The following is a 22,515-nucleotide window of genomic DNA, read 5'->3' as shown; positions in this document are numbered from 1 at the left end:
ACTTTGAGGTCACTGTTCATGCATTGTAACCCCTCAGCCTGATCAGGCACTCCAAAACAGTAACAAGATGATCACCTGTTTGAAAGTCTGTTTTGCTTTATGGCCTCTACATCAATGAGATCTGTGACGATTCGAGGGAATTCGTCACTTCTTCCTAAGGGGGAGCACCCCCTGTGCGGCTACAGAGGGGAGCACACTACGCAATACCCTCCCCAGGGGATTGAGGTGAGTGGGACCTCATCGGGAGAGACTCCCCCTTTGGGGACAATTACTCCAGTTCCTATGAGGAACTCCCTAAAGTTATGCACACTATGGCCTACATGACATGCTCTACAATACCAGAGACTCTTCGTCCCAGTCTTGGTGTTGAACTCTAACCTGCCTATGCCCCTCACTTCCTCTGCCTCCACTCTAGCACTTCTCCCATCATGGTCCCAACCCGAGCACAGCTGGCCGTACCGCCTACCTGCGCTTAAAAATGTCCAATGTTGGTTATCCTTAATCTATGTATGCCCACTTATGTATTGTCCCCGGTGACTGTTCCATTTACTCCTTTCCACATTCTGGTCAGAATGTCCCTCAAACTCTCACATCAAATCTGATTTCTTATCTATTTCACATTCTTTTGTGATCAAAAGAGCAATGTTCCTCCTGCAAGTAAAATAAATCAATAAAATAGATTTTAGCATAAACAAAATACTTTGCACAAAAAAAAAAACAGAATCCCCAACCATTAAAATAAATGTTATAGGAACATTCCCCATTAAAGGTGTTCATTGATAACTGTGCACTTCAAATACATTAAAGGGTACATCCAAAATGTCTCATTCGAAGGGATTGAGTCCTCCGACGTATTCCTCATCTTAGATATCTCCTTCCAGCTCTGCTGGCCTCGGAAAATTTTTTCTCTAGAGGGCGCTGCGCGTCGACGTCCTCCGAGTCGATGTCCCTCGACAGCCGCCGTGTCGACGTCATCCTGCCTATAAAGGCCGCGTGCAGCGTCCGTTGCTCAGTTCCGTTTTTCAGTGCTTACTCAGTGCCTCGGAATACCGTTGCTCAGTTCTTAGTCAGATTAATCCTATTTACCTCGAGTCATTCGATCCGTACTCGATGGCTTCCTCGTCGGAACCGACAACTCCTCGATCCGGCTTCAAGAAATGTCGAGATTGTGGGGAAAAAGATGTCGTTGACTGACCCTCAGAGTTTGTCTGTGGTGTTTGGGAGCTGAACACCATTGTTCGGAGTGCGAGTACTGTATGTCCATGACAGCTAAGGCCCTGAAGGAGCGTAGGGGGAAGCTGGAGAAAGGTAAGACTTTTAAAGCTTCTTCTTCTTCGTCGACGAAGTCGAGACATTCGTCTCCTCGTCACCATTCGCGCTCCAGGTCTCGGAGTGGGTCTCATCACTCCTCGAGATCGAAGCACTCGAAGAGGAGACGTCGAAGATCCCCTTCTCCGTCTTCCTCTTCCTCTGTTTCGCCAAAAAGAATCCCTTGCCCCACAAAACATAGTTCCCGGGCTGAATGGGAGGAATTCCGAAAAAATATGAGCGTCTTCGAGAAAGCGGCCTCGACCCCCTCGAAGACTGCCGAGAGCGATGCTCTGGTCGAAAGAACCGAAGGTCAAAAACGCCGCGAGTCGCAGTACCCGGCGAAGGAAAACTCTCGAGCGCGTCTCGAACCCTCGAGTAGGACTATGACCTCCAAACCTTCCTCGAAGGTTCCGTCGACGAGGGTTCCGTCGACATCGAGGTCGATGTCTTCGACGCCGTTGTCGAAGGGACCTTCGACACACGGGTCTGTCGACTCGACGCCAGCTTCGACACCGGCGTCAACGCCAAGAAAGGTCATGGTTACGACACACCCAGTGACTATCCCCAGGTCCTCGACGTCGATGGCTTCGAGATTGTCGAGTAGAATTCCAATTCTGTCGAGGTCTTCGAGGCCTCCGCCTTTGTTTTCAACGCCACGCTCGAAGCCTTCGACGTCGGCGTCGACGACATCAACGTTTTCGAGGCCGATAATGACAAGTTCGGCACCCTCTGCCTTGGAAATGGGATTTACTCCCTTTATGAGTTCAGAACAATTGAGAACTATGTCCTCAATTTTGGAAGAGGGTGAATTGTCTGAACAGGAAGACACATTTGAGTTGCAGGGACCTGTAACCCCAATTAGAGAGGAATTTTCCTCTGAAGAGCGCAGGTTAAAGGATCTTCATGATTCCTTACATGAGGCAAGTGGGTTAGACACTTCCCCTGAGGTGGAGTTTGCTAAGCCAGACCCGGGGGAGCATGCTGAAACCCCCTATAGAGCCTTAATGGCCAGGATCACAGAGTTCATGGGGTGGTCTGCACCTTCACAATCTTTCCAACAAGATGACCTCACGGATATTCTTGACAAAGGCCCACAGGAGGATCTTGTGGTGCCTTTTCATAAAGCTCTTCAGAGAAAGATCATGACAAACTGGGAAACCCCAGATGTAGTACCAGCAGTAAATAAAAAAACTGTCTACAAAGTACAGGGTATCTTCTACAGACCCAGAGTTTTTGTCTAAACACCCATCCCCAGAAAGTCTGGTGGTACAGGCAGCATCCTCTACCGATGTCAAGACGGCTTATCCTACCGTCCCACAGGACAGGGACGATAAAAAATATGACGCTATGGCAAAGAAAGTCTTTTCAGCATGTAGCATGGCGTTAAAATCTGTTAATGCTACTTGCACCCTTGCTAGGTTCAGCCATACACTTTGGGAGTGTGCTTCTACAGCGGCTGACTGCATCCCGGAGGGAGAAGAAAGGGATGCGTTCCTGAATATTATACAGGACGGTAAAGACGCTATGTGCGAATCCCTCCAGACGGGCATTGATTCGGCTGACAGTATCAGCAGAGCAATGGCTGCAAGTACATCAACCAGAAGATTCGCTTGATTGAGAAAGTCTGGTTTTGCCCCAGATGTGCAAGCCAGGCTCTTGAACATGCCATTCGATGGCTCTTCTTTGTTCGGGAAAAAGGCAGTTGACAGTTTAGAAAAACTGCAAACTTCAAAAGCAGCAGCAAAATCCCTAGGAGCTGCAATCCGTCAGACTCCCTTTCGTCCCACAGGAACCTCTGCGAGGGGCAAGTCTTTTCGCTTCTACTCTGCATTCGGAAGAGGTAGAGGACGACCGGCTCAAAGGGGACAAAGAAGAACTACCCAAGGTGGACGGGGTAGATATTCAAAAGCCGCAGCAACAGCAGGTACCTCTTTACCATCGGCATCTGCATCAGCCGCCTCAAAACCACTCTGAGGACTTCCCCTCACAGGACACCTGTAGGAGGCAGGTTGCCTCAACATCTGGCGGTATGGCAGGCTATCACGTCAGATGCTTGGGCATTGGAAACAGTTGCCCAAGGTTACTGCCTGCCTTTCCTACGTATACCTCAGAGTCATCCACCGGGGATCAGCTCCCAGAAAACTCCAGATCCGCTCCTCTTGCAGGAAATTTGGGACCTGCTAGAGAAAGGTGCCATAGAACCGGTACCTGTAGCGGAGAGGAACAAGGGCTGGTACTTACCTTACTTTCTCATTCCAAAGAAAGACGGAGGACTGAGACCCATCTTGGACTTGCGAGAATTGAACAAATTCCTCAGAAAAGACAAATTCAAGATGGTCACTCTTTCTCAGATCTTCCAAGCCCTTCAGTTCCAGGACTGGTTGGTATCTCTGGACCTTCAGGACGCTTATTTCCATGTGCCTAGCCATCTCAAACACAGGAAATACCTGAGGTTCGCAATTGGCAACTCTCACTATCAATTTCGAGTGCTGCCATTTGGGCTGACCTCCGCCCCGAGGGTCTTCACCAAGTTAATGTCGGTAGTGGCTGCAAGTCTAAGGAGGGAAGGGATTCACGTCTACCCCTACCTGGACGATTGGTTGATCAGGGCTGTTTCTCCGGATCAAGCTCAGATCCAGCTAAATCACGTGTGCCACTTCCTTCACAGACTGGACTTCTCCCTTAATTTAAAGAAGTCACAAATGATACCATCGCAGAGACTCCAGTTCATAGGAGCGATCCTGGACACTTCCCTGGGAAAAGCCTCGCCACCAGAGGTGAGGGCTCAAGATATTCTACAGATGGTTACCAAGTTCCAGCATGCCCAACGTCTCCCAGCCTTCGACTTTTTGAGGTTGCTAGGCCTCATGGCATCCTGCATTTTCCTAGTGCCAGAGGCTCGCCTGAGAATGAGATCCCTCCAGTGGGCACTGAGGACTCAGTGGTCACAATTCTCAGGGAGAATGACAGATCTTCTTCAGGTTCCCGGCAGGGTGGCTCGAGACCTTCAGTGGTGGGCCTGTCAGGAGAACATTCTGAAAGGAGAACAGTTTTGGCAAACCTGGCCGGAGATAACAGTAGTCACGGATGCCTCACTCACGGGGTGGGGAGCCCACGCCAACGACTTGACCATCAGCGGTCGTTGGTCTCCATCGGAGTCCAGACTACATATCAACCTGTTAGAGCTGAGAGCCATCAGACTTGCGCTGAAGGCGTTCCTGCCAGCTGTACAAGGGAAGAACGTCCTGATAATGACGGACAACACGGTGGCCATGCATTACCTCAACAAAAGAGGAGGCGCAGAATCACTACCCCTGTGCAGAGAGGCGATGCAGCTCTAGTTTTGGGCAATCCAAGAAGGAATCTCTCTATCGGCAGTTCACCTAGACGGAGAGAAGAGGGGAGTGGGAGCTAGCTCAGGAAGTCCTTCAAGAGATCTTCGGGGAACCCCTCAGGTAGATCTGTTCGCCACCAGCCTAAACAGGAAATGCGACCTGTTCTGCTCAAGGGAATTTCCCCCAAGAGAGGAGCTCTGGGAGACGCGTTCATAGTGGACTGGGAGGTTCCGCTTCTGTATTCGTTCCCACCGGTCCCTGTCATTCCTCAAATGATCAGGAGGTTGAGAAGATTCCGGAGAACCATGATCCTAATTGCCCCAGATTGGGCTAGGAGAACGTGGTACCCGGACCTTCTAGACTTGTCCAGCTGCCCTCCAATTCGACTTCCATTCAGAGAGAACCTACTCTCACAGAAGGGAGGTCAGGTTCTCCATCCAGACATCAAAACCCTCAACCTTCACGCTTGGCTTCTGAAAGGCTGAGGTACAAGGATTGGGACCTCTCTGATGATGTTATGGAGGTGTTGCTTTCGGCAAGGAGGCCAGCAACAAAGTCTTTATACCGCTGCCGTTGGAACAGATTTTGCAGCTGGTGTAGAGAACAGAATATCGACCCTTTTTCATGTGGTACACCAATGGTTTTGTCCTTCCTACTACATTTGGCAAATTCAGGCCTTCAAGTTGGCACCATTAAGGGCTATCTCGCAGTGCTATCCATCTTTAAGTGTACTGCGGAAGAACCATCCTATTTCAAATTACCCTTGGTAATACAGTTTCTAAAGGGGTTAACCAATGTTTATCCCCCAAGACCATTCCAAATTCCCCTATGGGATTTAAACTTAGTACTAACTTTCCTGATGGGTACACCTTTCGAACCTCTCCATTCTTGTTGGTTAAGATTCCTTACCCTTAAAACTGTTTTATTAATAGCACTTACATCTGCTAGAAGGGTGAGCAAATTACAAGCTCTTTCTTGTAAACCCCCTCACACAATATTTCACAAAGACAAAGTTGTCCTGCAAGTGAAGCCTAATTTCCTCCCAAAGGTGGTTTCTGAATTCCATATCACTCAGAAGATTACCCTACCATCTTTCTATCCTCCTCCTCACCCGGGGAAAGAGGAAGAGAGGTTACACAGGCTAGACCCTAGGAGGGCTTTAAGTTTTTACATCAGTAGACTAGCCAGGATAAGACAGGCAGACCAGCTGTTTGTAGGTTACGTAGGTCACAAGCTGGGGCTACCAATAACTAAGCAGACCATTTCCAGATGGATCATTCTAGCCATTCTGGAGTGTTATAAACTGGCAGGGAAAGAGCCCCCTCAAAACCTCAGGGCTCATTCGACCAGAGGTATTGCAGCTTCATCGGCCCTCAAAAGGGGCGTGCCGGTAAAAGACATATGTGCGGCCGCTACATGGTCGTCTGTCCATACCTTTACACGTTTTTACAATTTGGATTCCTCCTCCAGTCAAGAGACTAGGTTTGGAAGGGCTGTACTGCATTCTATTCATCAATAGAAGACAGCGTGAAGTCAGTACTCTCTCCTCCGATAATAGAATACTGCTATGGGAGCCTATCTAAGATGAGGAATACGTCGGAGGACACAATCCCTTCGAAGAACAAGTTGCTTCTTACCTTGTAACGTTCTTTCGACGGGATGTTCCTCCGACGTATTCCTCATCGACCCTCCCATCCATCCCTGCAGTTCTACTTCCCTTGTTGTTGCAGCTTACGCTCCTTCAGGGTGATTAGTTAGTCCAGAAAGTATTATTGTGGGCTACAAAACGGAACTGAGCAACGGACGCTGCGCGCGGCCTTTATAGGCAGGATGACGTCGACGTCGATACGGCGGCTGTCGAGGGACATCGACTCGGAGGACGTCGACGCGCAGCGCCCTCTAGAGAAAACATTGTCCGAGGCCAGCAGAGCTGGAAGGAGATATCTAAGATGAGGAATACGTCGGAGGAACATCCCGTCGAAAGAATGTTACAAGGTAAGAAGTAACTTGTTTGTCTATGCAAATGGGACGAGCATACTCGTCCTCAGCACTTAGGAAGTTAAGGACCCAGCTCACTGTGGAACCTGCATGTTTTGTTTGTTTGGGTCCATAACCGTTTCAAACCTAAATCCATAGCTGGTCTTAATGACATTATTTCTGTTTTCAATGTAAAAGCTTACATGCCTTTTAGTAATGATTATCCCTTTTCTGTCTTTCATGAGTATGAGTATATGATGTTCCTGCGAATATACCCTTCCTTTCTACACCAAACCTTTCAGAATTCCACATCAACCAGAAAATATGAATGCCGATTTCTTTCACCAATCCCTTTTATGATAGTGGATTGAGCTATGTTTGGAAATGAGCTGTTGGGAAATCTTCCAGGGCACAGGTTGCAAAATCAAATTTGCCGGATTATTGTTTAATTAATTTACAATGTCACTTCAATGACCATTCATATACCCAAGGGGAGCCATGCTCATTCTGTTAGTAAGGCAGCTTCGGTTGCTTTTCAGACTCACATTTTCCTGAAGGATATCTGCCAAGGTGCTATGTGGTACATAGACATGACCCTCTGGAATCTAGTTCAAAGGAGGTTACCAGTCTGTTCTACTATATTATTTTGCCTGATTATCATGTTTGATGCTTTCACCTCCTCCTTATAGAAGCTTCTCTACTGAACTGAGCGATGAGACCTAGGAAAAGGCATATGCTACTCAACATATTGACTTTTGTATTGTAGTATCAGCCAATCTCAAGCCAGCTAATAACAGTTCCTTCATAGTGTGGCTAACCAGGAGGAGGACTAGGACTGTATCAGGTTTAGGATCTTTTATTTAAATAAAAAGAAAAACACCCATCTAATCCTACTGCTGTGAGGGACGTTCCCTACCTAACAACTCAAAAGTAAGGGTGCTCGTCAAAGTCCAAAAAAAATGGTCATTAGAGACCAGTTAGCGAATAGCATTTGGACTACCACTTAGAAGAAAAATAACAAAAAGAAAGGAGACCAGAGCAATGGGCTCTATCTTTGGGCTTCTGCCTGCCCCAATCACTTCAATTTCTCTCAGCACAGTTCACAACCTTTTCTGCAAATTCTTTATTCCAAATCTCAATTCCATACGCTTCCCTCTCTCCAGGGAGAAAAGGTTTTATTAATCCAATTAGATTTTATAAGTTTTTCAATGTCTTGCAACACATTTCACAACCTCTCTGTAAGTTCTGTATGCCAAGTCTTCCTTCAATACGGTTCCCTCTTTCCTGGAAGAAAGGTTTTCTTAATACGATACCCCCATTTCCAACTTGGTGTTCGACAATTTTCTGATTAAATGCTTAATGACTGGAACCCTCCAGGTTCTCACTTGATTTTCCCAGTTCAGACAGTCTCTGTTTCTCAGGGCTATCTCTGCTAGGTTTGCTTTAGTTTGGTTTCAATGGTGTCTTTCCGCTCAGGGATGTCCTGTTGCAGTGTGGTGTCACAAACAGGTTTTAACAAATTACAAGCAGTAACATGCTTGCTTCTGGTTAATAGAGATTGATTTTGAGGAGGGTTCGGCAGTGAAAAGAAAATTCTTAACACAGCTCCATCTTTGGTGAGTACAGATTTTACAAAGGGGGAGTCACTCCCAGTGTGGTCCTGCTTGCCCAAACCCCTATGGAAGATCTTGCAGAACTGGCTCACATCCCTAGCCTCAAAGGGGGTTGGCTCCCCCCTTCAAGAGAAGGGACGAATGCCATGGATCCGTCACAGTAGGCTAATCAATGTAGAGGCGGGCTGGCAGTTGATGCAGGCGAGTTGAATGAGTCCTGTGCAGGGGTGAACGCACACAAGCTCCTGCCTTCTCTGCTTATTCAAGAATTTACTGTCAAAAGCACTCGGTCTTATCCAATACCTCAGGACGACATCCAGTATTGCTACATGTTCTACCCCATATACATTCTGCAGCTCCATTACTTAGTTGGAAGCATCAGGGCAGATACTTATTTTGTATAGCTGTTTTTAGAAGCCTCCTTAGCAGATTCATGACATTTTGTATTTTAATTAGCTGCCTTATTCTGTCTCACTCATTTCAACTTAAGTATTGGGTAAAGAGGGCTGCCTTATGAGTGCGTATAAGGTACTCGCCGCAGGGATCGAAATTAAGATTACATGACATGGGGCTTAAACCAGCATGATGCAGCATGCACAAGCTACCGCTGGGGATCCAGTAGCTAGTATATAGCTTGCCACAATTCTAACTACCTCATGAGGTGCTAATCTTGACCTTTTGTCCCTTATATACAATCCATTATGCTTTAAATGTCTTCTAGATGTTTCTAATTGTTCTTTATGAACACACCAATATGCCATTGGCTTTGTGTACTTGGGATTCTTACTATGGCACCAGTAGGCCTGGAGAGCCAAATGTAGCTCCTGTTACTGTGTGGTGTCACTTTAACCCGGTTCGCCTAGGCTAGAATCGGGAGCTCCCAGCTCCCACCAATTTCGAACCCTGCACAATAGGGACTGCTGACCTCTTATTCAGTTTCCCTCCACCATACAGCCCTCCCTTCATCCCTTTAGGCTACTATAAAAATGTACAATCCCATTGAACCAATATGGCCATAGAGTGTGGTTGAGTGATAGTGGTATGCAGATTCTTTGAAAGTTGTGTGGCACGTGTTCCAGCCCAGTCTCCTATGGGCTTGCTGTCATAGGGGCTACTGACTAGGACTTTGAGTACAGTAGTTAGAAGGGTGAGTAAATTAAACTTATTCAGAGAAGGTTTCGTGTCATTTTATACCTTCCATCTTCTTGTAACTGTCAGGATGGAGGAGAAAGGTAACACCAAGGCAGGATTGCAGAATATTTGTTACCAGAAACGTACCTTACAATGGTCTTAACTTGGGCTGCCCATTTCTACCTTCTCTGTCTCATTTTGATAATGTCATTACTTTTCGTGTGTAGTCAGAGTCATTCGTTTTTTGGAGCTTGAAAAGGGATGTCGACTGGGCTTGTTAGTACTATCACTAGTGTGACGTCTACTGTGCCCATAGTCTTTGACGCGTCGAGGTCCCTCGGGTTTTTTTCCACCATTGTGGTCGTTTGCTAGTTTCGGAGTTTCACTTCTGACTAACGGCTTTGATTAAACAAAGTTTAATTTTAGATTTTCTTTCTATCCTACCAATAACCTTCCGTTGACCGCTGTAGAGAATGCGTCTTCTCACCCCTTATCTTCCCTTTTGTCGCCACCCTTCCGTTTCCATTAGCCATGGAAAATAGTCCTTTTTAAATGTTGCCCTTCCTGCAACAGGAAATTCCCTTGGAAGGATACGCACGGGGTGTGCAATCACTCTCTGCCAAAGGACCACCCCAAGAAAAGCTGCAGGTCCTTCAGATGTTTCCACCAAAAAACACTAAAGGAACGCTGGAACAAATGCTGGGCTGCCCACGCCATGCAGACGGAAGCCTCCATAAACGTCATGGGGAAAATCCAGCGAGGGCAGCATTGACGTCCTAAGTGACGCCAAAGGTGACCAGGGTTCGATGAAAATCCTTGTGCGAACCCCTGGCTCCAGTAAGCAGGCCCTGTGATGGAGACACGACCCGGTGACTTACGCGCACTCACTTCCCACCACACAAAGCACATTCGGAGGAGAGGTCTTCGAAGTCATCCCTGTCCTTTAGGCCATCTTGCTCACCGCACGACAGACCTCGGATAAAAAAAGGGAACTTGTTAAAAAAAAAAAAAACATCCAGATCACTCTCTTAAAGTCAAAAACAGCAAAATCTCCAACGCCTCTACCATTAAGCACCCTACCTCTCAGGATAGTGGCCTTTCAACCTCTGGAGACACCCTTTCATGGGTCATGCTTCACAATGAACAGCCACCCTAGCATAACAGCCCTTTCCCCTCAGTATTTCCCAAATCAACCGAGTGGACCCTGCTTTATAGATTTCATGGCCAAGCACCCTGTGGCCAGGGATGAGCCAACGACTAAAAGGCAACGTTTGGGCATTTCACAGCCCAGCACTTCCACTCAGACCTAGGCCACCTCCAAGTACGATTCCTCTCCTTCATAAACCCATCTGGGTCTCGGGACCCTGGATCTCAGGGAAATCAAGGAGACCAAGATGGCCAGGACCAATATTATGATGACAACTACGCCATCCAGTCACCAGACCATCAAGACCAGCTAGTGGCTGTCACATCAGTCGACAATCAACTTCAATATAATGAGCTCATTCTCAAGGCTACCAAACATTTTAAAATAGACACCCAGAAGGCCCAGGTTGACAAGGATTTTGTGGAGGACATTATGGGTGACAAGAAATCTGCAACTCAATATATCCCCCTCTTGCAATCCATCCAAAGGCACATCCAGCCTTCTTTTCTTACACCAAACCATACGAGGGTGGTAAATCCTTGCATCGAGAAGTTATTCAGGCCAGCCTCCAACATAATACCTGTACATAAGGGGTCAGCTTAAACTTGATTCCTTAGTTGTTACCACTACAAGTTAAAGGGCAGGCAGCCCCCTGACCTCTACGGAGGGCCCATCAGATAAGGAAAGCAAACAAATCTACACCCATGGCATAAAAGTGGCTTCCTCAGCTACCTACCAAACTACAATAGCCAACGCCAACCTCCTGGCTAGCTATAGTTGCCATAAATGAAACAAGCTCAAACAGCAAATTGTAACAGTCCCAAAGCCCCTGAAGTCACAACTTCTACAACCTGTGTCAGAAGGCAAGCACGTATCTAACTGCATCTTCAGAAATAACTTGGATGCTGCGGACAATGCAGGCCCCTTCATAGCCGAGGGCACATCAATCAAACGCCATGCCTGGCATAGGCAGTTGGGGTTCAGAAACGCAGGCCACACGGCTAAACATGCCCATTGAGCCAAATGCCCTATTCGGTAAGGCAGTTGAAGACGCCCTAAAGAGTGCCAAAGAAGAATAGGACACCCTCAAATCTCTCTGACAGCTTACCACCAAGCCGTTTGTTCAAAGGGAATCTTTTAACACAAGAAAGTTCAATGGGCAGGGCCCACACCACTCCTCTGGTGAAGGCCAGAGCAACCAATCATTATCGTTGGGCACCTCACGAGGACAGTCCTCCTCCAATTTACAAAGAGGCTACAAAAGGTCAAGGATCAGAGGCAGAGCCTCCTCAGCCAGAGACTCCACTCCGCCCAAACAATGACACCCCACTCCAGGTCCCCTCCCATGCCACTCCAGTAGGAGGTCGCATGTTACAATTCACCCACCCATGGTAGGGGATCACGTCAGAAAAGTGGGTGTTATCTACTGTGGCAGGCGGATATTGTATAGAACTTCTACAAAAGCCATCCAACCACCCGCCAAGACACTGAAAAATGACACCGGACGAAAGGAGGAAGTGAAAGCTCTGCTGGAAAAGGACGCCATAGAGATTGTCCCGGCAAACCAGATAAACAAGGGTATTTATTCAACGTGCTTCCTTGTGCCAAAGAATGACCTAACTATGTGCCCGGTGCTAGATCTGCGCACAGCGAACATGTATGTCAAGCCTAAATAATTTCACATGACAACACTTCGGGAGGGATTTCCCCTCTTAAAACAGGGGGGATTACATGGCAACATTGGACATGAAAGATGCATACTTTCATATTTTAATGTTCCCAGCGCACAAAGTATCTATGCTTCCAAATAGCAGAACACTACCAGTTCAAGGTGCCCCCTTTCGGCATAGCCTCAGCCCCAAGGGTATTCACAAAAGTACTATCAGTGAAGCGGTGCACCTACACAGAGAGTCAATCCCAGTTTACCCATATTTGGACAACTGGCTGTTAACAGGGGAGTCCCCACAAATTTGCAAATACAACACCCAAGGTACAATCAACCTTTTGTTCCATTTTGGATTCTCCATCAATGAGAAAAAATCAAGTCTCGTACCCAGTCAAACAAAACATTTCCTGGGAGCAATCGTAAAGACAAAGAGTGGCTAGTCTTCCCCTCAAACGACAAGAGTTCTAAAAAATGCTGTTGCAAATACCTCACTATCTAGCCGGTCTCCAGGTTACCGTACTCAAGGCAATACGCCTGCTGGGAATGATGGCATCATGCATTCTTCTAGTTTCACACGCACAACTGCGCATGCACCCAATGCAGGAGTGGTTAGCAAAACAATGGTCGACAATCCAGTGGTTGTTTTGCTAATCTTGGCACAGGCTCTTTGTTGAAACCCCTTTCTCAATCCACCAATTAAAACGATACTAACTACAGACGCCTCTCTCCCCGGATGGGGGAGCCCTTTACCTTCATCACACAGTTCACGGTCTATGGGGACACACCACACCCCAAAACCACTTCGACCTCCTCGAACTTCTGGCAGTTCTCAAGGTTCTACAGGCTTTTCAGTGCAGGTCCTCACAGACGGCATCACTGCCATGTTTTACATAAACAAACAAGTGGGCACACACTCTCTAAGTCTGTCCAGGCTATCCACAAAAATATGGAAGTGGGAACTCAAGCAGAACATGGTCCTAGTCTCACAACACATTCCAGGGGAACTCCATGCTCTTGCAGACTCTGTAAGCAGCAATCCTCTGCCAGAGGAACATGAGTGGCAAATCAACAGAGATGTTCTAAACAAAATCTTCTCCCAGTGGGGTTATCCTCCCATACACTTGTTCTCCACAAGCCAAAACGCACAATCCTCAGACTTCACGTCCAGGTTTCCCCAACCAGCATCCAAGGGGAACACCCTGTGGATGAGTTGATCAGGGAAATGTGCTTATACATTTCCACTGATGCCACTCCTGAGCAGGATAGTGTACAAGATGTACCTGGAACAAGTCACTCTAATCTCGATCGCTCTAATTTGGGTAAGACAACCTTGGTTTATACATCTGCTCAAACTGGCGATGTGCAAACCAATCATGCTTTGTATTTGTGATGCTTGTATCTGCTTAGATTCTCATGCCTACACATAGTCCCCTTCTAGAGTCTAAGGTGCATAGATGTTTCTTTCTCTATCGCTAGTTCTCTGCTTTATTGCATCTGTACTCACGCTACACTTCATGCAACCTCATGAATCTGAGGGACCTCAACGCGTGAAGGACCATGGGTATAGTAGATGTCACACTAGGGATACTAGTGAAAGTAGATAAAGGCTTTAAGCCGAAAGGAACACAGCACACATGCGTCCGACTAGTATGGTGGAAAAAAACAATCTGAAGGACCTACACGCGTGAGGCATCACGGGTACAGGGGACGTCACACTAGGGATACTATTACTAACACACCCAATCAATGTCCCTTTTCGAGTTTTGAAAGCAAATCATGTAATACTCTGCGACGGCCACTAAATGTCAGCCTATGCATAGCATGTGAATCTAAGTAGATACAAGCATCATAAATTCGAATACAGTGAGTAATGTATGATATATATATTTCTGATGGTTGTGAATCTGAATCGGTTTGACATCTAGTGGAAGCTGCGGAGTATTATAGTTGTTTTCGAAACTCGAAAAGGGACGCCGAATAGGGCGTGCCAGTAATACTATCCCTAATGTGACGTCCCCTGTACCCGTGATGCCTCACGCGTGTAGGTCCTTCAGATTGTTTTTTTCCACCATACTAGTCGGACGCATGTGTGCTGTGTTCCTTTCGGCGTAAAGCCTTTATCTACTTTCAATAACATTTAACTTGTAATCTGTATCTCCCTCAAGACCATATCGAGGCATCTTGTCGGGTCTGTAGGCTCTTCAGGTCTAAAACCACAAAGCGATTGACCACCAGGCAGCTCGCAGCTATGGACGCAGAGGGCGCTTTCAGCGATAGCAGCAACACCGCCGAATCGGACGGCGAGGGCAACGGGGCAGCTTCGGCTACCCAGGTGCAGGCCCCCGACCCTGTAAGACAGGCCGGCGGCCCTGTTGTGGGGACCACAACCGGCGGCAAGACTGCAACACGTACACCCACCACCAGACACATTAGCCCCAGCCGGGACATGACAAGCGTGTCGAGTGATCGGCAACGGTCGACACCAAGGGAGCAGTCCACCGAATCCCTGTCCTCTGGATGTTCCCACTCACGGTTGCATCATGACAGGGCCAACCATCCTCGGACGGAAAAGGTATCGCCCATAAAACTACCATCGAGACCTGGTCGTCTGACAACGATGTTGTGTCCCAACCCACTTCCGAGAATAGACGCTCTGCGTCTAATCCCACATCCGAAATTCAACGCTCCGCATCGGATCCCGCCTCCGAAAGTCGATGCACTGCGTCGGACCAGGCAGAAGGCCCCAAAAAGTCTGGAAAGACCACTTCTGGCCATGGGGGAGGGGGTAAACACCATAAAAAGTCCTCTAAAGATCCCCACACTCCTCAGGAGAATCATGGGGATGACAAGGCTACATAAAAATGTAAAGAACATCAGCCTGCCCCTAAAACCAAGGTTACACCTCCCACAGATGTGGACATGGGCCTCACCCCTCAAGCTGATACTATACCGAGCTCCAAGGAATGGAGCTCTGAGCATATAGACCGAGTAATGAAGAGGATGACCTTCATGGCCAACTTTTATGAAAAAGATCCAAATTATTTTCAGAGTTATAGGAACACCCCTCCCACCTCAGCTCCATCTGGTTCCAAAGCCACACCTGTGCCTCCTCAACCCCCTCCTAAGAGGTCTCGCACTGAGACTCTGTTTCAGGGCTTAGTAATGGACCCCTTTGTTGTGGAGCCTTATGACCCTGTTTCTTACCATGAAGACCCTGACCCTCAATTCGATGAGGACCAGGATGCAGACGCGTATTACGGGGATGATGAGGAGCAGGAGGCTGAAGATGAGGCTGACTTTTACACCTTCGACTCCCCAATTCCTAAGGACCCTCCTGTAAATGATTCTCCAGTCGATAACCAACCCCTCCTTAACGAGGTGTTGGCCAAGGCTGCTGAACACTTCCAAATCGATACTCAGGAAGTTCAAGAGGACAAGGATTTTGCAGAGCAAATCCTGGGGGACAAGAAGGCAGTAACTCAGTCAATCCCGCTACTAAAATCAATTCAGCGCAGGATCCAGCCATCTCTCCAACCCCTAACCTCACACGTGCAGTAAATCAGCGTGTCGAGAAGTTATTTCGTGACGCTCAATGACCCTATATATATTAGGGGACAGCTAAAACCAGATTCGCTAGTTGTCACCACCATGAGGAAGAGAGCGGGCACCCCATTTGCTTCCTCAGAGGCTCCCCCGGATAAGGAAAGCAAGAGGATTAATTTCCTAGGTAGGAATGTCGCCTCCTCTGTGGCTTATCAAGCTAGGATAGCCAACAGTGCCACCCTCTTGGCAAATTATAATAGCCACAAGTGGGAGGAAGTTTCTACTTTACTCTTCTCTGCACCAGAACCTTTAAAAACCCAGTTAGCACAAGTGACAACCGAGGGGGGGTCAGTGTCTGGCTTCCCCCTTAAGACTAACTTCGACGCGGCTGATAATGCCGGTAGAATAATCGCTGAGGGTACGATCATTAAAAGGCATGCATGGCTGAGACAATCAGGATTTAAGCCAGAAACTCAGGCAACACTGATGGACATGCCGGTCGAGCCTAACGTATTATTCGGCAGAGATGCCCTCAAAATGGCAAAAGATGAGTATGACACTTTAAAATCCCTTGGTCAACTCACTAACGAACCCTTTGGATAAAGGGAAAGCGGTAATATTCGCCGCTTTTGAGGCCAAAATTCCCAAAGAGGGGCTGGCTATAGTCAGAATCAGAGCTCATCATGGGGGGGATTAGCAATCTCAGTCTTCCCAGGGCTACCCGAGAGGGCAGCGCAGGGGTCGTGGGCGGGAAAGGGGCAGCCCCGCTAGAGGTGGTATGCCACCTTCCAAACGGTGATGTTGCGCTTCATGTCTCCTCCCATGCTTTTCCAGTAGGGGGGCGCCTTACCAACTTCACCCACGCATGGGAGAGGATCACCTCGGACAGATGGGTGCTATCCACAGTATCCAGCGGCTACTGCATTGAATTACTCAAGCGCCCCCACGACCACCTTCACGGCAAAAAGTACACACTCTGGAACACCAGCGGATCCTCCTCGAGGAGATTGCCACTCTGCTGTTAAAGGACGCCATGGAAGTCGTCCCGGCCAACCAGGTAAACAAGGGTATTTATTCAACCTATTTCCTTGTGCCAAAGAAAGATCACACAATGCGCCCAGTATTAGATTTGCGCCCTGCAAACGTGTATGTCAAGCCACAAAAATTCCACATGATAACGCTACAAGAGGTAATCTCACAATACATGGCAACACTGGATAGGCCTATTTTCATATTTCAATGTTCGCAGCGCACAGAAGATTCTTGCGTTTCAAGATAGCGAACCAGCACTACCAATTCAAGGTGCTGCCCTTCGGAATAGCCTCCGCCCCAAGGATATTCACCAAGGTACTGGCCGTGGTGGCAGCGCACCTGCGCAGGAAGGCAATCCCAGTGTACCCTTACCTGGACTACTGGCTCATTACAAGGGAGTCCCCTCTAATTTGCAGACAAAACATCAAAAGAACCATCAATCTCTTCTTTCAATTGATCTTCTCCATCGAGAAAAAGTCAAGCCTGGTTTCGAGCAACTCGAAACAGTTACAGGAGCTGTCCTAAATATTGAAGAGGGTTTGGCCTTTCCGTCAGAGTAAAGGATTCAAAATTTGTTGCTGCAAATTCCTCAATATCAGGCCGGTCGCCAAATAAGGGTGCGCAAAGCAATGCGTTTGCTAGGCATGATGGCGTCTTGCATTTACCTGACTTCCCACGCGCACCTACACATGCGACCCATGAAGGAGTGGTTGGCGAAACAGTAGTCACAGGCAAGTGATCAGTGGGACGATCTAGTGGTCGTTTCACCAACACTAGTACAGAATCTTCGCTGGTGGATGAGAGATAATCTAACGAAAGGGAAACCCTTCTACGACTCAGAGGTTCAGGCCGTCGTCACAACAGACACCTCCTTAACAGGGTGGGGAGCTCACTACCTTCACCACACAGCTCAGGGTCTCTGGTCTTGCAGGGTTGCTCAGAACCACATCAATCTGCTGGAACTTCTAGGGCATTCGAACCCCTCTTATCGAACCAGTCAGTGCAGGTCCTTACAGACAGCACAACTGCATTGTTTTACATAAACAAATGGAGTACTCATTCTCAAAATCTGTCCAAACTTGCCCAACAAATTTGGAAATGGGCACTCAAACGGAAGATTTACCTGTCATCCCAACATGTTCTGGGGGAACTCACCTCGCTAGCAGACTTTCTGAGCAGAGATCCCCTCCCAGAGGAACACGAATGGCGACTACACAAAGACGTCTTAGAACACCTCTTCTCTGAGTGGGGTCTCCCCACTATAGACCTATTCGCCACAAGAAAAAACAGTCAATGCCCAGACTTCGCGTCCAGGTTCCCCCCAGCCAGGCTCCATGGGGAACACCCTATGGATGAACTGGTCAGGGATATTTACCTATGCTTTTCCACCAACCCCTCTCATGAGGAAGGTGGTGAACAAGATCCACAGGGAACCGATGATGCTCATCCTAGTTGCTCCTATCTGGGCGTGACAGCCATGATATCCACACCTGTGCAAACTGGCTGTGTGCGACCCCATCAAACTCCCGTGCCGGTACTACCTACTCTCCCAGCACGAGGGACTAACCGCACACCCGCAGCCCCACTCAATGAACTTGGTAGCATGGCTCCTGAAGTAATAGAGTTCGGCCACCTCAACCTTCCACAAAGATGCATGGATATCTTAAAAGAAGCTAGAAAGCCCAACACTAGGCACAGTTACTTTCACAAATGGAAGCGCTTTGTTACCTGGTGCCAGTCTAAACTTATCAATCCCTTAGAATGTGCTCCATCTCACATTCTAACCTATATGCTCCATTTGTTAGACTTTGTGTTAGTATTTAACTCACCAAAAAGGCCATCTGGCGGCTTTGTTAGCTTACACCACTTCACAGAGCAAACTCTTGTGGTGGAAAATACCCGTTATCAAGGCATTCATGGAATGGGTAAAAAGACTTCACCCCCCAGTTTCAAACCTGCCGCCAGGTTGGGATCTCAATGTGGTACTTTCTAAGCTCATGGGTCCCCCCTAATAGCCTATGCACAAGTCTAGTCTTAAACACCTGACTTATAAGACTGCCTTCTTAGTGGCTGTTACTTCCATAAGAAGAGTGAGTGATCTCAAGCTTTGTCAGTACAGGATCCTTTCTTTACAGTACATAAGGATAAGCTGGTTTTACGTACTCAGCCTAGGTTGTCGCCTAAATTCATTTCCAAGTTTCATGTAAACCAGTCTATCGAGCTGCCGGCTTTCTTCCAAGAACCCCAGAGCTCAGCTGAGATAAAACTACATACACACTAGATATGAGGAGAGCGGTCCTCTACTACGTAGACAAGACCAGACCGCTAAGGAAAACTGATCAATTGTTTGTCTCCATACCGCCAGGCAGAGAGGGCGACCGCATTTCTGAAATTGCTATCTCCAGGTGGATAGTCGGATGTATCCAACTGTGCTATTCCCTGTCTGATAAAACTCTTGCCTTTTACTCCCAGGGCTCACTTTACAAGTGGCACAGGAGCCACTTTGGCGTTCCTCGCAAATATCCCTCTGGACAGTATTTGAAAGGCAGCTACATGGAACTCTGTTCACACCTTGACTCAGCACTACTGCATTGACACTCATTCCAAGACTCTAAGCTTCCTCCACGTCAACGGAGGCCTCGGCCTGCATGGCGTGATGGGCCCAACGTTTGGTCCTACGGTCTTTAAGGGGCTTAGGTCGAAAAAGCTTGCAAGCTCGACAGTGCCCTTCGTCGTGTTCCCAATTAAGACACAGGTTGCACACTCTGTGCTTATCGATCCACAGGAGTTCTTTATTACAGGATGGGCAAAATTTAAAAGGTGTCCTATCCATGTTTGGGGCAGGCAGCAGAGCGACAAGGGAAAGGGGTGGAAAAATACATTGTGTATTGACCACTCCCCACTCTCCCTACTGCAAGGGCCTAGGCCCGTTTGGCCTTCCAAGGCCAAAAGGGATCCGGCGAGGTTGTTTCGTTCGACGGTTCATCTTTTCCTTTGGTGTGAATCTTCACTGCGTCGAGACACGGCGGTCGAAAAGGACAGAAAGAGTAACTAATATTAAACTTTGTCAAAGTCAATGGCGTTAGCCGAAAATGTACTCCGCGAGAAGCGACCGCTCAAGATCGCAGAAATAAAACAATCCGAGAGACCTCCATGCGTGAAGGACCATGGGTACAGTGGACGTCACACTAGGGATAGTATTACTGGCACGCTCTGTCGACGTCCCATTTTGAATACAACAACTGTAATACTCTGCAGCTTCCACTTGATGTCGGCCTATGCACAGCATGTGAATCTAAGCAGATACAAGCATCAGAAATACGATTACGGTGGGTAATGTATCATATATATATAATATATATCTATATATATATATATGGTACATATTGCAGAGTTTTCCTGATTAGAAGCACTGTAAAAATTGGTGATTGTAACTTAATGGTACACACTTCGACCGCAGCATCATGAAGGCCTTGGTCTGACTTGCTGGGATTCAAATGTGCAAATTGCAGGCTGGCCACATGACTGACACAAGCACTTAGCTCACTGTGCTGTCATCCCCAGCTGATAACAACACACTGCCCCAAGTTCAGCCCTCACTAGCAGAGAAAATGAAAGCAGGTTTAGAAAAACGAAATACAGCATATAATGAATAACTGTAGAAAAACAGCAAATTTAATTATCCACATAACTGCTGGTCTGATTCTGCCTTTATATTGGGAGTGGCTGGTTTCACTCCAGTCCAAGCCCCAGAAATCCCATCAGTATTTGTGGGCCTCCCATCTTTACTTAAGTCACATTATAAGAAGGCACTATGTCAGATCTTTTTGAGGTCACGGGCATAGGACGCCCTGGATTTTTGCTGACCCCAACCCGTAACATACTGATGATGTGCAACCTCCCCCAGCACCAATTGACTCGAGTGTCCGGCAACAGGTCTATATTCCCCCACAGCCTCACTCAGTTTCTTAATCTCCATTAGTGATCAACTTCTTGTCATATGCCAGCGACACTGAGAAAAGCACCTTATAAAAATAAGAGACAGTCCTAAAAACGTGATCATGCCAAGGGTTGTGTTTTGGTCCATCTGGCTCCACTTCAAGTGGAAATACTGACTAAAAACTCGATGTTCAGGGTGGTAAACAATGATCAGTGTGCAATCTAATCTCCCTCAGCCTTTTGGTTCTCTTACCTCATCTATCCAGTAACTGCAGACCCTGTTAATGATAAATGAAGGAAAATTATTAATAGTAAATAATCCCAAAAAACAAAGTGAATTGAATCTTTCACATCACTGTCCACACGAGTGCTGACAATAAGTTTGTATTTCAGTATAGTTTCTCTGTCCACGAGGGGTATAATCTTAAGGGTTCATTGCAGTATAGGTAATCACTTCCCATGAAAAATGCAGTAATGTCTTTGCAGCTCCTATACACCACAGAACACTGTGTCATTTAAGTCCAGTGTTGTTAAATCTGGTGTCTGTCTTGCCCTCACAAATTATGCTGAGTGCCCTTCAATAATGGTGAATGCGTTGACACCCTTAAAATCATGGGCATATCAATGGATTGTGCATGGCACACCCATGTATTTCCCTACTGTATAGTGTCTTTGTAAATAAAGTGGGAGACACCTGGTGTTGATTTCAAAATAGTGTGCGTGTCTCCATCCAAGAGTGCAGAGCTGAGAGTATGCCTTGCAATTAGCAGTGTGGTTAATTACTGTACTGCTGTGTATCCTTGTCCTTGAGAAGAGTAGCAGTGTGTGTTAATTTCTCTATAAAGTGTCCCTGTTCATGCCAACAGGCTTCAGTGGAACGCCATCAGTGTTGAAATATATACTCTACCCTGTATCCAGTGTTGAGGTTTGGGCACATAATTTACATTCTTGCCCATGGTTTTGTGTGATGTGAGTAGTAGTATTGCCTGGTGCTGGTATATTTTGTTTCTTCTCTTGCAACTGTGAAGTGCTGTCCTTCTCCTCCTGGTATCAGAGACTCGCTGTGTGAGAGTAAACCTTTACTCCAGAATTCTGCAAATCTGAAACTTTTATTGTTATACTGAAGTGCATTTCATGTCCATTAGTTGATACACTAGTCAACAATGATTGTATACCCTCCTTTCTTTGTGACAACGTTGTGATGTGATCTATATCCTTGTGTCTTGACCCTTCTCACCTCTGCCTGCTTCTTTATCCACTGTTAACCTCTCCCTCATCTAAAATAATCTGTTTGGGCTTTTGTAGTATTTCCCTCCAGTAATGTTAATAATTCTTTTTATTGTGTTTTATTTGTTTTCCACAAGGCAATGCCACAATACGGAAGGAGATCATAAGGAATAAGATCCGGGCCATTGGGAAGATGGCGCGAGTGTTTTCTGTCCTTCGGTAAGTCTTGTCATGTTCTTCTATAACTGAATCTAATGTTTTTGGGTTTGGCTGATATACCATAGTAAACAAAAATTTGTGAAAATCCTGGCCTGGGATTGTATCTTATTCAGCAGCCTAAGGGATGCTTGAGCCGGTTTAAATGCATGTACATGTTTGAGCATGGTGTTGTTCAGTATCCTTTGTGATTTTGGTGTCTAGTGTGATCTTGGAGCCTTTATTATGCCAGAACCTGGTTGTCTTTAGGATCTTTGGCCATGTTGAAGGGCTCAAGATAACACAGGGAAACTGAATCAGGACTACAGGATTCTATTTAAAGAGCATGTTATCCTCAAGTGGTAATGGATACATACATTCTATAGGAGCAACATGCAT

General features: G+C 47.0%; 1 protein-coding gene across 2 annotated transcripts in view; it reads left to right on the top strand.

The window, feature by feature from the left end:
- PPP3CC (protein phosphatase 3 catalytic subunit gamma) overlaps positions 1–22,515 on the top strand; it is a 1,509,833-nt gene that overhangs the window by 986,196 nt on the left and 501,122 nt on the right. For both annotated transcript variants that reach the window (XM_069617714.1, XM_069617713.1), the window contains exon 11: positions 22,059–22,140. In XM_069617714.1, coding sequence (XP_069473815.1) covers positions 22,059–22,140 — 82 coding nt within the window. The remainder of the gene's footprint in view (positions 1–22,058; positions 22,141–22,515) is intronic.

This window comes from Ambystoma mexicanum, chromosome 10, assembly GCF_040938575.1.
Source record: "Ambystoma mexicanum isolate Mex_15411 chromosome 10, UKY_AmexF1_1, whole genome shotgun sequence".
Classification (NCBI taxonomy): Eukaryota; Metazoa; Chordata; class Amphibia; order Caudata; family Ambystomatidae; genus Ambystoma; species Ambystoma mexicanum.
The sequence above is the reverse complement of the archived record's forward strand: the minus strand, read 5'-3'. Positions and strand labels throughout refer to the sequence as shown.